General features: G+C 38.9%; 1 protein-coding gene across 5 annotated transcripts in view; it reads right to left on the reverse strand.

Moving 5' to 3' along the window:
- Positions 1-1,438: 1,438 nt before the first annotated feature.
- The window catches only part of FRS2 (fibroblast growth factor receptor substrate 2), a 49,420-nt gene continuing 36,408 nt past the window's right edge, over positions 1,439-14,450 (reverse strand). For all 5 annotated transcript variants that reach the window (XM_071552238.1, XM_071552237.1, XM_071552240.1 and 2 more), the window contains 5 exons: positions 12,085-12,176; positions 9,791-9,977; positions 6,662-6,820; positions 5,623-5,786; positions 1,439-3,350 (listed from right to left, as the gene is read on the reverse strand). In XM_071552238.1, coding sequence (XP_071408339.1) covers positions 2,400-3,350; positions 5,623-5,786; positions 6,662-6,820; positions 9,791-9,977; positions 12,085-12,150 — 1,527 coding nt within the window. In that variant the 5' untranslated portion in view covers positions 12,151-12,176 and the 3' untranslated portion in view covers positions 1,439-2,399. The remainder of the gene's footprint in view (positions 3,351-5,622; positions 5,787-6,661; positions 6,821-9,790; positions 9,978-12,084; positions 12,177-14,450) is intronic.

The following is a 14,450-nucleotide window of genomic DNA, read 5'->3' on the forward strand; positions in this document are numbered from 1 at the left end:
TTCACTCCAGTATGGACCAAGATGGTCCAAAGCATAAGGTGAGGCAATGGCAAAACTGTGAGAGAGCACTTACAGAATCAATTAGGCTGGAAAAGATCTCTGAGATTATTGAGTCCAACCTATGACTGAACACCATTTTGTCCACCAGACTGTGGCAGTAAGTGCACATTCAGTCTTTCCTTAAACCCATCCAGGGACAGTGACTCCACCACCTCCCTGGGCAGTTCCTTCCAATGCCTAATCACCCCTTCTGTGAAGAATTTCTTGATAATGTCTAACCTAAACCTTCCCTGGTGCTGCTTAAGACTGTGTCCTCTTGTCCCATAGCTAATTGTCTGGGAGAAAAGGCTGACCCCCACCTGGCTACACCCTCCTTTCAAGAGGCTGCAGATACGTAAAATTCCTGGCTCTAGGCAGTCGTTACCTTCTTGAGTACCAAGCTCTCCCTGCAAGTCAACAAGTCTATCACAAGAATCTGCAGAGGCAGAGCATGAAATCATTAATGAGGGCTTTTTTTATTAAATGTTATTTAAGTTCCTCATAATGGTCTCAATGACTCCCAGGTTTTACTTCTGCAAATTATGCTCTTTGCATTATGCATCTGGTATTTCAGTACCATACAGTCTGTAAAGAGTAACGAAAGTCAGAGTGAAAAGGTTGCCTGATACCATGTAATGGTGTGGCAAACATGTATTTCAGGTGCTACTACTGCTGCCACTACTAAATGAGAGAAGACTAAAGGAAAAAGTTAGAGGAACAGAAATACACACCAATTTAAAAGACTTAAAATAATTGTAGTTTGTTTTTAAAAAACTTCAATTCAAATATTGCATGAAGACCCTTAGTGCTTTTTCAGATCTTCAAATGGCTTTTCTTGCATGTTTTTCCTCACAGTTCAAGGGTTATTTTACATCATACCAGTTCACACACAAGTCAGTTCCTTTGCAATCACAGGCTCAAGAGCAATCCTTTCTGCTGCTAGTACCAAGGTGCGCCTGCAATCCTGCCAGAATACTAAGATTATTCAGAGTTTTAATAAACAAAGCAAAATAAAAACTTCTAAGGGTGCATCTGGCATATTCCACAAAGAAAAGTCTCCTTGGATGTACCTGTTAACATTGAGCAGCCATCACTGTAACCAAGTTCACCAATTGCAAAAGGAAAGGAAGTATGCTTGTAGGTAATACTACCTTCAGATAATTTACTACAGATCTAAATTAAAGTATCCTATCACCTAGGGATGCACACTGCTAGAATGTACAACCTTCTATAAAGAACTATCAAGTCCAGTACCCTGCCTCCCGCGTAACCTGTGTTTGATGCTTTAGAGGAAGACAATAACTGCATATAAACCTTTCCAGTTGTGCAATAATGCATGCTGCTGGAGAGCTGGGATATTTCTCTCAGGCATAAACAAGTGGAACACTGGACAAAGACAACTATTTGACCTTCAGGAGTCTTTCTTTGTCAAATGCAGAGAGTAAGACAAACACATACACGACCCTGAACAATAATTAAAGCTAGGTACAAAATTTTGACTTTTAAAACAAGACATTATGGAACAAATAAAAAACAAACATACAAATGCAAAGAAAGAAAAGGACACTGAACTAAGAAATGACAAGAGAGCCTTAATTCATGCAGCCCACCTGTGAATTCCTTCACAAAAAAAAATCCCAAAATTCTAATGGGATTCAAATTTTGTCAGATTTCACAGGGAATTTGATATGCCAGTTGGAATTCTATTTTAGTGGAAGGAGCTTAAGGCTGGATTTAGATGTGTTTATAGCTCTGATCAATGAACATCAACGTGAGCTCTCAAACATCACACAAGTTGAGAAAACTGTGAGGAATTATAAGGCCTTTTTGCCTACGTACAAAAAAGGTGTGGTGTTTATATTCCTTGAGATGAACCAATGTATCCTGTGTGTGTCAAACTGAGTGAATTAATGCATTACATACATTTCATTCTGGAGGAATCACTTCAATGAGAAATGAACGTAAGATATGTATACTGAAAGATTACGTTTACCTGCTAATAATGCACATATCAAGAGGCTTTAAAAAGTGTTATAAATGCCATTAATGAGTATAGGCACCAGACCAGAATATTTATAAATTCAAAACCGGCATGTCACTCAGACTCTAATCAATTAACGAGGCACTGTGAAAGGTGGTGATGCTGCTATGCAGTAATTACTTCTACTGTAGAGTGAAATAGTGTTACCTAGATGAATACTTGCTCTACATTAATTCCCTTTAGTTAGACAAGTACATGAAGTATGCAGAAAAAGTTCTAATAGTCTATAAAAGGCGTTAGTGTTAAGAAATGCAAAGTACTCGCATCTTCAATTTTATAAACTTCACAAAAGGTGCAAATGATTCAATGCTTCCCAGGCTCACATAGGCAGGTCAGTACTGTTATGTCTAGTTTTCCTAGAAGTACCATCATCTCGGGGCAGTGCTTTTTGCAAGCTTGACATAGCAGCAGTTCTTTCAATGTCTATCACAGCATACAGCTCTGTGCGCCTGGTTGGAGTCTGCGGAAGTGGAGTGGTGGGGGTTTTTGGAGTCTGAGGGTTGTCAGAGTCACTGCCACCTTCCAAGTCAACCTGTATATAGTTGAGCTGCCTGTGTTCTAAACTTGGACGCCTAATGTCAAAGTTAAAGACTGTTGGGGTGCAGTCCCGACGTCGTGTAAATTCTACTTTATGAGCACTTGCTGGTACTGTTACATTCTCTGTATTGACATAATTATGCATTAGATCTAGGTTATTGTGGTAGCCATTCAGAGATGGGGTCTTTGGTCCTAAACTGTCATCTTCATCTCTACTCAGCTTGCGGGCTTCCCAAACAGGAGGCAAGGATGGCAAATTCTCATAGTTCAACAGCGCAGTTCTCCTCTGAGCAGAGTTGTTAATGTTCTGGGTGTCTGAGGTACTGGTTGATGTCAAGCGACCTCTCCTGACCCCTGAGGCACTAGGGATTGATAACCTATTGATATTTTCGTACACCATTTTATTACCAGATGGTGTTTCTCTACGTTCATCACTGTCGTACCCAGTGTCCCATTCAGTGTTGTTTGTGCTGCTGCCACTAACTTGATCTCTCCCGAGTTGTTCCAGTTTCTGTCTTTCCATTAACTGCCTTTGAACAGGTGTTGGTCCTAAAACAAACTTGACTCCTTCAGGCTCCAGAAGAACCTGAGCATCTCTGTCATCAGTACACATCTGATCTTCTTTCACCTTAGTTACTTCAGTGTTTGAAAGCTTTGATTCCAGTGGCACATGCACACTTGATCGATTTTTTCTTTCCTCTTGTACTCCAGTAGTGTTGACATAAGTGTGCACCTAAAAGAAGAAGAAAACAGAGGAAACTCAGATGTTATTTGTGTCTTTTTCCCCACTCCAAATTTCTTTCCTTCTTAACTCTGCACTTTTCTAATCAAAGTACCTGAGAAGAAAATCTTGTTATGGCAGGTGTTTACAAGCAAAGGTGCCCTCTCACATTTTGCTGAAGTGTGGTCAGTTTTGGGTTTGTTCCCTGAAATTTTGTTGTTGGTTTTGTTAATGTTACTCTAACAAATTTATATCTTACATTAATTATTTTTATTTGATGTTTTATCTCAGTTGTGCTCTAGTTCTCACTTTTCAGGTTCTAATATAGAGCTCTGCTCTGATGAAAGGAACTTTGGGCTGCCCCCACTTAGCTCATTGTGGCACACAGACAGATCAGTGAGAGCTCTACTTTGTCGTCTCTTACTGTGACAGTGACCAACAGTTACTTTGGCTAAATTTGTCTTTGTAATATCCCCAGTGCAAAGGAAATTCACTGCCCATAAAAGAAAAAAAACCAAAACAACACCAAAACCACAGAGAGACCTAAAAAGACCCCTTCACGCTCTTGCCTTGTGTAGTACTCCAGCAACAAAAACCAGAAGTTAGAGTCCACTGGAAGAATAGTCCACTCTTTCATCAAGAGCAAACAGCCTCCTAGTAACAGAAACTAAAGTAGAAAAATACACAATTCCATATGAAAAGTGGCACTAAGAATTAAAAAGAAGCAAGAGTTGGCACCATATGCCACTAAGGAAGGCAGAAATACACTATGAGGTTATCCCTCCAATTTCCCACAGAGAATCAACATGAGGCTGAATGGGAAAGACTGGATTCTTTTTCTAAATTTTAAGTCCATGTCTGGATACCCAAACAGCAAAAGTACTATTTTAAAGCAGCAGTCATGTAAGCCTTCCAAACCTCCCTGTCAAGCCCTACAAGCTAAAGTGTTATTTACAGCTCACTTGACTCCTACACTGATACTTCAAACTCATTTTACTCTTCAGTAATTCCAACAATAACACCTGAACTCCTCTGTGGTGCTCCTAATAAATCCTTTCCCACAAGATAGTTCACTGCATTCTGCTCTGGTTACCCTCTCTGGTTCCAACACTGCTTCTTGTCACATGCAAAAATCTTCCTAAATCACATGGCATTATTAAGCTTGACTAACATTTTCATCAGCAACCTGAATGAGGAGAGAGAACACATCTGCTGAAAGTTTTCAATCTATCTCAGACTGGTATTGTTTCCACTGAGAGGGATCTCAGCAGCCTGGAGAACTGACCTCACAGAAACCTCAGCAACAGCAAATGCCAAGTCCAGTGCCTGGTAGGGAACCACACCAACAGGCTGGACAGCAACTGACTTGAAAAGTAGCCTTGCAGTGAAGCACTGGGGGTCCATGCAGATGCTAAGTCAAATGTGAGTCAGCAGGGTGCTCTGGCAGCATGAAAACCAAATTTGCACTGGTTTATGTCAGCAATAGCACAGCCAGTAGGTTACGCAACAAGATTATTATCATCAATTCAGCTCTTTGGAGACTGAACCTGAGCTCCCAGTACAAGACAGACATCACCACATTGAAGCAAGTCTAGTTCAGGGCTAGAGCATGTGACGTACACGGAGAAGCTGAAAGCACCATCCTTGCTCCATCTTAAAGAGAGGGCCAGGGAACCCTGTTTTCAACTAACATATAAAGAAGACAGAGCCAGACCCTTTTCAGACATGTTCAGCAAAAGCCTAAGGGGCCGTGGACACCAGCTGTAATAGGAAAAAATCTGATTACATATTAGGGAGAAATGCTTTCATAACAAAGGTGGTAAAACACTGGAACACAGGGCTCAGGTTCTGTGGAACTGTTTGCAGTATTCAAAACATGACCAGGACAAGGCTCTGTGGAGCTGTCCCTAACTTAAAAATTTGATCTAGAGGATTAGAGGTCCCTTCTAACCCAAATTACTACATCATTTCTATTTGCCAAATAGAAGACATATATATAAAGAAGCTTTTTGACCTCTCATTATAACATACAATGTGTTTAAAAATAATTACTGAAATTTTTGAAAATAGTATAATGCAAATACATACTTTCTGTATCTTTATTTATATATAAATATGAATTCCTACAGAGCCAAAACAAACACTTTTCTGAGGTAGCTAAAAAATGGTAGAAATACATTACACCTGATACGGAAAAACACAAGTGAAAGCCTACAGAACAATCATTAGAAAAATCTGAAGTAATGTAGAACCTAAGATGTATGAGGGGAAAAAAACCACTCACTTGCTCTTCTGCTACAAGTAAAGGATGTGTTGATTCTTCACCAACAGAGGGGAGGCGTGCACTTCCAACAGAAGGATGTCTGCTGGAAGGATGTGATGAAGCATCTCCAAAAGATGGGTATCTGGGATAGCCGTTGGGTAAACTTTGTGCATTGAACCCAGGAGCTTATTGAATTTGAAAACAAGCAAGACCATATTAAAATAGAACATTTTACTGTATATGAGTAAGATGTTTTATATCTTAATTTTCAATTCTCAAAAGAGAAAACAGAATATGTAGAACAGTATTAAATATTCACAAGGCTCAATTTTGCTTGGAGGAAGGAAACAGAAAGCAGACATTAGCATCTTCGTATTTACTGAGAAACATGTCTGAAGCAACCACTGAAATCTGGACGTATTACACACCACAGTCCTCCCAGTAAACTCCCTATCCAACTTCTCTTTCTAGCATTAACATGTCTCCATGACAAACAGAGACTTATTTAACTAAGCTTCCATTTCTCTGAAATTAACAATAACCTGGAATTTCTAGTTTTAAATATCAAGCCATCTACCTGAGATTACCTAAAATCTTCTGGTATTTTTGAAAGGACTCCACTCTACCCATCCATCTACTCAGAGCAAAAGAAAGATTGAAAGCCACTGCACATGTGATTTTACTAGTACTTTCTCCCACTAATAAAAAGGCTGGAACATTGCCCAGCATCAACATTTCTCAGAAATGCTACGGGTAAAACATGTTGATATATTATAAAGCAATTCAATAGATGTATTCGTAAGTGTTCTTATGCAACAACTAAGTTCTCAAAATTATTTCTTAAAGGAGGAGAACTTTATTAAGGCAGTTCTCCTTCCAAGACTTAGGGTTCTTGAAAAAGAATCCTCAGCAAGTACCTCATGAGAATGCATCACTGGTAGTTAGCATCTTAGCTTTAAATTAGCTTTCTTTTTAATGACAGATTAAATGCAAATCAAGTCTTATTTTCACTGAACACATTACATTTAGGTCTGTCATCTGACAGTAGAACCATACTTACTGGTAGGTGTTCGAGGGGTTCTTGGAACTTCCAGCTCAGTTTGATGATTATTCCTTTCCACTACTGGTTCTTCTACCACGTTTATGCTGTTATTCTGCATTATCTCTTGTAACATGTTAAATAGCTCTTCTGCCCGTGCACATTTAAAGGCAAAGATTCCTACAAATACACACACACACAAAAAATCAAAATCCCTTAACTAAGAAACATGCCTTACAATACATATAACTTTCAACAAATAGAACTGGAATCCACATAACGAATACCTGTTAAAGAAGCAAAAATGTTAGGAAATTTTCTTTGTACCAAAACACACGGAGATACTGTGAGAACCTTTAAAGTGGTTATCTCATAGAAGATTCCCATGCACCAAAAGTTAAATTAGAACAGAAAACTGATTCAGTTAAGAGCAAAACTAAGTTTTGAGTGCTAAATAAGGAAACCCCCCCAATAGTTTTTCTTTTAAACTCAGAAAAAGGTTATCTACTAAATAAATACAATATAAAAAAATATTAAATGAAACGACAGTGGTGCTACAAGGTCATATTTTCTAAACTGGATTTCTATTAAATTACCATAAAAATAAGATACCTGCACAACAGAAAATATTTAAACACTGGGTAAAAGTTTAGTTTCTTTAAGAAGATTAAAATGAAAAGCTAGTAAGACAAACTGTTTGAAACAGACAGGAACAAACTAATTGCTTTAGGCTAATAGACACGGAACACAAAGTTAGCAGCAATACCAGGTATTTTGTGTGTGTATTGTGCCACTTTGCCTTTGAACAGCAGGGAGTGTCCCAACTTACCCTCACCAGCAAAGTCGCAGCTTTGGATTATTCTTCCATTGAAAGCATGAAGTTAAAGTTGACATGCTTGTTAAACGCGGGTGCAGGTGCTCATTTTTCAAAGTGAGTATTACAATCTTAAAACACTCTTTACTAAAAACTACCTATCCATATAGCTAGTCCTGTAAGTGCAGTTCTATGAATATGCTGGCAAATACTGCCATCAGGTAGTTATTTAGGGACGCAGAACTGTGACAGATCAGAACTACCAGAAATGCTCCACTTTGCAGAGGTTCACAAAAACTCAGCTGGGAATATACCAAAAGAGGAATGACACTCAATGACTAATTCAGCTGGTGCACTGAATAAGCTTCATGCTTGCTTTACTGGAGCTGCAGAGCTTCTCCAACTCTATTTTCACTGACCCATGATCCAGCTCAAGTACAACAGTCCACGTTTAATAATTAATGTCTTCTGAAAATTCACACTGGATGCTTAAATCTTAACAGAAAACAAACAGAATTTTTTAAAAAGCTAGGTTCACAAGCTTTAAAAAGCTCCCTGTATGTTTCTGAGAAATTCAACTGCCTTTAAATATATTCACATTAAATACAATGTGATCTGTCACTCAACATAGTGACATGCCAGCTTCTCTAAGTTTTCTATCATGAATTATCTATCAGCTGTGCTCCTAAAACATGTCTTCAAGATTTTTAATACCTAGCACAAACTCAATGTTTCACCATGGTGCACTCTCACAACCTTATCAAAAGATGTAATTTGAGATTAAAGGGAAAACACAAACAAGAATACTGATAATGCAAGAAGTTGCTGGGCAGTATTCAGTGAATTCTCAAACCAAAACCTTTTCAGTCAAGACACAAAGTGAAGATGAGGTTTTGCAACTGTGCTCACAAAACCCAGTGTAGGTCTCAGGAACAATGCTCCACTGCAAAAAGGGCAGCAGAGAACATTCTCTGCCAGACTTCTTTTTTCTCAATATTCACAGTATTGCAATATTACATAAGGAAGTCAAGAAACAAAAGAGGGAGGAAAGGGTTGCTGCTTACATAGCGTGCTTAATCTTCTCTATTAAAAAAAAACCAAAAGAAAGAAAAGCAAAATTGGGAGGAAAGCAGAGAAGTCCATTAGACTTGCTGGAAAATTTTGCACACGTGCTAAAAACACTGTGGAAAAGAACCTTCAAATTAGTATTTTGAATTAATTATTATTTGTATCTTTTCAATGTTTAAAAGAAGCAGTAAATTAAACCTGCAAAACCAATTACAGTGATTATCTTCAAAACAATGTTTATTACTTTCTATTTAGAATTCTGAAAATTTATTGTAGTATAAACATTTGAAAACATCCCCATTTCTCATTAGGAGATGAACTGAGAATGCCTTCTAAAGTTTTATAAAAAAGAATTTGTCTGCCCTTACAACTGCTTGGACAATGAAGATTGACCAGGTTTATTTATCATCAAGTTTTTCATCTTCCTGATTTTTTTACAGTGAAATTAAACAGCAAAAACTGCAGTTTCTACATATCATTACTATAAAAACCACTAGCAAATGCTAAAAATCTGTAAAAAAATTGCTACTTAATTTCACAATATATGAATACATAAGCATTTGATCTACACAGAGCTACTTCACAGCAGAAAGATTCAAAATGAGGCCAAGACCTGAACTGAAACAGAATCCCTCAGGGACTGCTGCAGTGAAGAGAGAATCTTCCCAGGGGGAGCCAACCCTGGCCAAGACAGGCATGGTCTGGGAACTGGAAAGGTAACTATCTTCCAATGAAAGCCATACAGAAAATAACTGAGCACAGCTGAGCACACTTCATGCAAAAACTTGTCAGAATTTGAGAATTATGTATTGATATAAATGAAAGTGGCATTTGCTTTAGGAAGAGAATGAAAAACAAATATGTTACTGAAGATAATAAGGTGGGAAAATCCAGTTCGTATCAGCACTCTAGTCTTTTAAAATCTAAAACCAGAGAATTCTTTAAATTCTGAGGAGATTCCTCCACAGTTCCAGATTCCACTGCCTCCTCCTGAAAGTCAAGTCAACCTATGAGGCAAAATTTCCCTGCCAAAACAACCTCTTAATTGACCAAAAGTATCCACACAGAAGCTTGAAGCGCACCAGACCTACAATGCCTAACACAATGTGCAACTCAAATCCTCACTGTACAAGAAGAACATTCCTCATAAGGTAATTTCCAGAAACCACACTCACATATAAAACTTATAACTCTTGCCAAAGGACTGGGAAGTATCTTCCAATATCAAATAAATTTCCAAAATCTTTATACACAAAATTTCCACATACCTTGTCCAGTTTGACACCTTCGACCACTTTCAAAAGAGAAAAGATTTGAGTCATAGCCATAGCGACGGAGACAGAGGTAGTGCCATTTTACAGAGTCCCTTTTACGGGTGTACAAAATTAGTTCTGTATCTGTAAGTTCCATTATGCCAGAACCCAGTTCATTACCATCATCATCCACATTAATAACCTTAAAAAAGAAATTAAAAAGCATTAGTAAGTACTCTGTTGAGAAACTATACCACTTCTGATAATCTTAATGTTTCATTGATAAATTCCACCTGTGCTATCATACCAGTTAAGATCTTTGAAGTTTTAAAAACAAACAAACAAAAAGAACAACTCACCAAACAAGTTCCTTCACTCCGTCAACCCAGAATTAAAAAGTTAAAATAATACTTATGTAAAAAGCAACACAAATGAGCCTGCCAAATATTACTGTATAATCTGATGAGAAATGTAAAGTAGAAGAGATTCATAAGTCAAATACTTCTTTTTAAACTGGCTTTATGTACAGATTCTAGTATTTCCACATGCATAAAGCATACCTCAGATAATAATGGAATCTTTCAGAGCCCCATTTCTAAAAAAAATTATTTACTTTGTCATATAACCCCACTTACAGTTGGGACAAGGAATGAAGAAGGGTAAGTGACTCCATGATAAAGCTTCCTTCACATACATGTATAGCCTTGCACTGTGCTGAATCACTCATCAATTTTAGATCGCTGCCTTTTTAAAGTCAACAAATAATTGAAATACCCTATAGTTATCCTGTGTGAAAACATGTGTATAAAGCTTGAACTCTTATTCTTTCTGCTTTTAAACCAGTTTTGAGGTCATCTGCAACCTTTATGGAATTTGGACAATATATATTTTCCCCTGCATGTATTTTATCTCACAGTGCTGCTTTTAGTGGGATTCTTTCTTACTCAATAAAAAGCTACCAAAAATTTTCCCCTATGGAATTAATGTTACTCCTTAAAGAGCCATTTTCAACTTGAATCTACTCAACTGAAAAGAATGAGGAATATTTTCATCTGCTACTGAGGCTTATGTGATTTTTTCTCATTTTGCAAATTACATTCTTTCATCTCCCCCCACCCCCACTGCTAAATCAGTGATGCAAACAATAGAGAAATTCTGAGGAGAAAAATAGGAACTAGTTACAAAAGTGATGTCAAATGCATGAAGAGTAAGAAAGCAGAAAAATATTTTATCTTTCAGCTTTCTTTACTGACAATAAACATTTCCCTAAGTCAACACATGAATCATTTTTCACTATGGAAGCATTCCTTTGTCAGCTCACTGAGAGTTTGGAGCACAGAAGCAAATCTGACTTGTGTGACTATGCAAAGGAATGTTTACTTAAAAGTCACTGACTTCAGCAGCTTCATGTTTAGCCTGTTAAACACATGAACAAGTGTTCACAAGCTTATAAATTCCAGAGATATATGGGACAAAAGCACAGTAGAAATAAATTTCTTCAAGTAAAGGAGTAAAGTTCTCAAAATCAGTAATGTGGTCATTCCTGTAGTCAGTCAGTCATGGCCAGGCTTCACAAATGAAGATTTTGGGAAGGGCTCTCCCCACATGGGTGTGCCCTTCCAGTCTGCGCAGTGGATTTTTTAGGTGAGGCACAGCATGCACAGGACTGGCCCCACCCTTTAACTCAGGTTCATCTGCCACGGCCAAGCGAGCTTGGACAGTGACAGTGAAGTCCTTAGGACTAGAACCTACAGCCCCCGGTATTGCCAGGAGGTCTCCCATTCAAGTACTAACCGGGGCTGACCCTGCTGAGCTTCTGAGATCTGACGGGATCGGGTGTCAGGGGGGCATTTAACTGCCTTAATTAGTAATGACCTTCCAATAAAATCAGCAATCCTGAAATTTTTCTATTGCTGACCCTGCATTCAGATTCATAATCACACCTCTCCAACAGCTCTTCCCTTATGCTTACAATTTTCCTAACTTCTGTAACCTCCTTGAGACAACACTCACTTGGCCCCTACCAACTGAAATGGAGAGGGATCAAAGCACAGGGCTGCTCCTCCTTCCTGAAGATCAAAACTGTCCTAAAAAGCCTACCCTATCTAGAGAATTCCTGTCACTGCTGATAAGAGAGGATTCCTCAAAGGGGCAGGAGAAACCTGTAGCCACAGACACCTGCTGCAACTCTGCAATATTTCAACTGTTCAGAAATTTGCACTCTATTTTCATTTCATTTTTTTCAATCACAGACCCGCTCTGCAAGAAAGCAACAAAATAATTCACAGCATACTATGGAAGTTGCGTACCTTAAACTTGTTTCGGTGGTTATCTGGGACAGTTTCTTTATCTGGACAGCTACAACAGCTACCCATGACTTCGTTAGAAGACCATCTGATCTCTAAAGGGAAAAAATAACCAAACAACAAAATGATAATTACCTTGAAGTAAAAACAGAGTAACATCAACAAAACAACCCACTGCAAATTACTCTCTGAAATTAAAATTCTTCATGATGAATTTTGCAATCATAAGTAATAAAAAAGTTAACAAAGATACTACAAATATAGTAGTTAAGATAGATTTGGCATTAAGGAGTGCCAACACTGAGCTGCTGAATTCCTACCAGGAATTCGACTACAGGTTACTACCAAACAGACTCAATTGATTTGTCACCTAAATTCCCATGGCAGCAGCTTGGGAGAAAACAAAACCCAAGTTACTGAGTGCAATTCTCATCTCCTAAACAGGGCTGTTACACAAGGCAACCATATGGATTCCAGTTCCATCTCAATGGACACTCCCTGGCTCAGGCTTCCCAGTTCTAGTGACGCCCCTACAAGCCCTGGGCTGCAGGAGGTTACCAGGCACAGGCAACACACAGAGCCCACACGGCAATCCTGAAAGACTGCCTTGGCTTTGGCAGCTCCAGGGGTGGAGGCATTCCAGGCCTGGAGGCAGCCCTGTGCTGGCAGCCATGCAGTGAGGCTCTGTGCTTCCACTTTGGAGTATTTCTCATGTAACAATGTGCATCAAATTATGTAATCAAAGTCAAGGGAAGGGGAAAAACTCCCATTCAACACAAGTATTTTAAAACCTGGGGCCGGGGCGGTATTTCTATTAAGTATCATTTTAATTAAATTGTGCTGAACATTTGCTATACAATAGTACAATACTCAACCAACACAGAAGAGCATGGCTAAATAAATGAAACAAAAAAAAATTTGGTATTTTTGCTATTTTCATTTAAAGATTTTTATATGGATGGCAAACTTTCATAAAACAGTGTGATAAGGTGTTCACAGAACCAAGACTCACAACTTGCTGCTTCTCCCTCTAGCACTGTGCAGAGGGAGGATAAGCCTTGAACATTTCTTAAATACAAAAAAGTCACAGACTAAAACTTAACCCATTTATATTATCTTTATATAGGATAAAACCTAAAATTTCCACTACACAAATGGGAAATGGGGCAAAATCCTGGAAGAGAGCTATTAAGTCAACAAGAGATATGACATTAGGAATCAAGAGGAAATAGGACAGAATGGGTTGATAAATTTTGTAGACTAAAAAAAGAGGGAAGAAAATCCGATGTCGCCTTAAGAAAACCATGACTTGTTTTCTAGATGGGCATTTGTATTAACATGCAGGAGTAGTACCCATGTAGCACTTTAGTCTGCTGGGAAATAAGGTGCAAGGAATACAATGCAGAGCATCTAACATTGCCTTTCTTTTTGATCAGAGAAGTCACTTAAAACAGATGCTTCTACCTTAGAGACTGTATAAATCTGTACAAATCTGCAACCAACCCCTTGCAGAGGTGAAGCAAGAACTTAACAGAAAGTGTAACAACATGGCTTGGAGTGATCAGTCAGAAGGAGGCAGAATGCCAGACACGTAGTCAAAATCATGGATTCTTTAGTCATTTCTGGTCATAACATGAAAATATGCATTTATTTGACAGAGCTTTTTTTTCAAATCCAAGATGAAACTGGATTGTTGCTTGTTTCCTTGTACTGCTGCAGGGATGCCATGGTACACGGAACAATTTTTTTTCTTTTTACTAGTGAATCACAGAATCAAAGATCTGTGGTTGGCAAAGATGTCTGAGATCATCGAGTCCAACCTATGCCCTTGTCTACTAGACCATGTCACTGAGTGCCACATCCAGTCTTTTCTTAAACACCTCCAGGGACAGTGACTGCACCACTTCCCTGGGCAGCCCATTCCAATGCTCAATCATGCTTGCCATGAAGAACATCTTGCTCATGTCCAACCTAAATCTTCCCTGGTGCAGCTTAAGACTGTGCCCTCTTGTCCTGTCACTAGTTGACTGATACCCACCTTGCTACAACCTCCTCTGAGGCAGCTGTACAGAGCGTTAAGTTCTACCCTGAGCCTCCTCTTCTCCAGACTAAAACAACCGCAGCTCCCTCAGCTTCTCCTCACAGGACTTGTGCTGCAATACACTTCCTAAACTGAGGGGCCCAGAACTGGACACAATACTCAAGGTGCAGCCTCACCAGTGCTGAGTATGGGGGAAGAATCATCTCCCTGGTTCTGCTGACCACACTATTCCTGACACAGGCCAGGATGCCATTGGCCTTCTTGGCCACCTGGGCACACTGTTGGCTCATGTTGTTTCCTGCCAATCAGAACCCCAAGGTCCCTTTCT

This window comes from Pithys albifrons, chromosome 3 (assembly GCF_047495875.1).
Source record: "Pithys albifrons albifrons isolate INPA30051 chromosome 3, PitAlb_v1, whole genome shotgun sequence".
In the NCBI taxonomy this organism is placed as follows: Eukaryota; Metazoa; Chordata; class Aves; order Passeriformes; family Thamnophilidae; genus Pithys; species Pithys albifrons.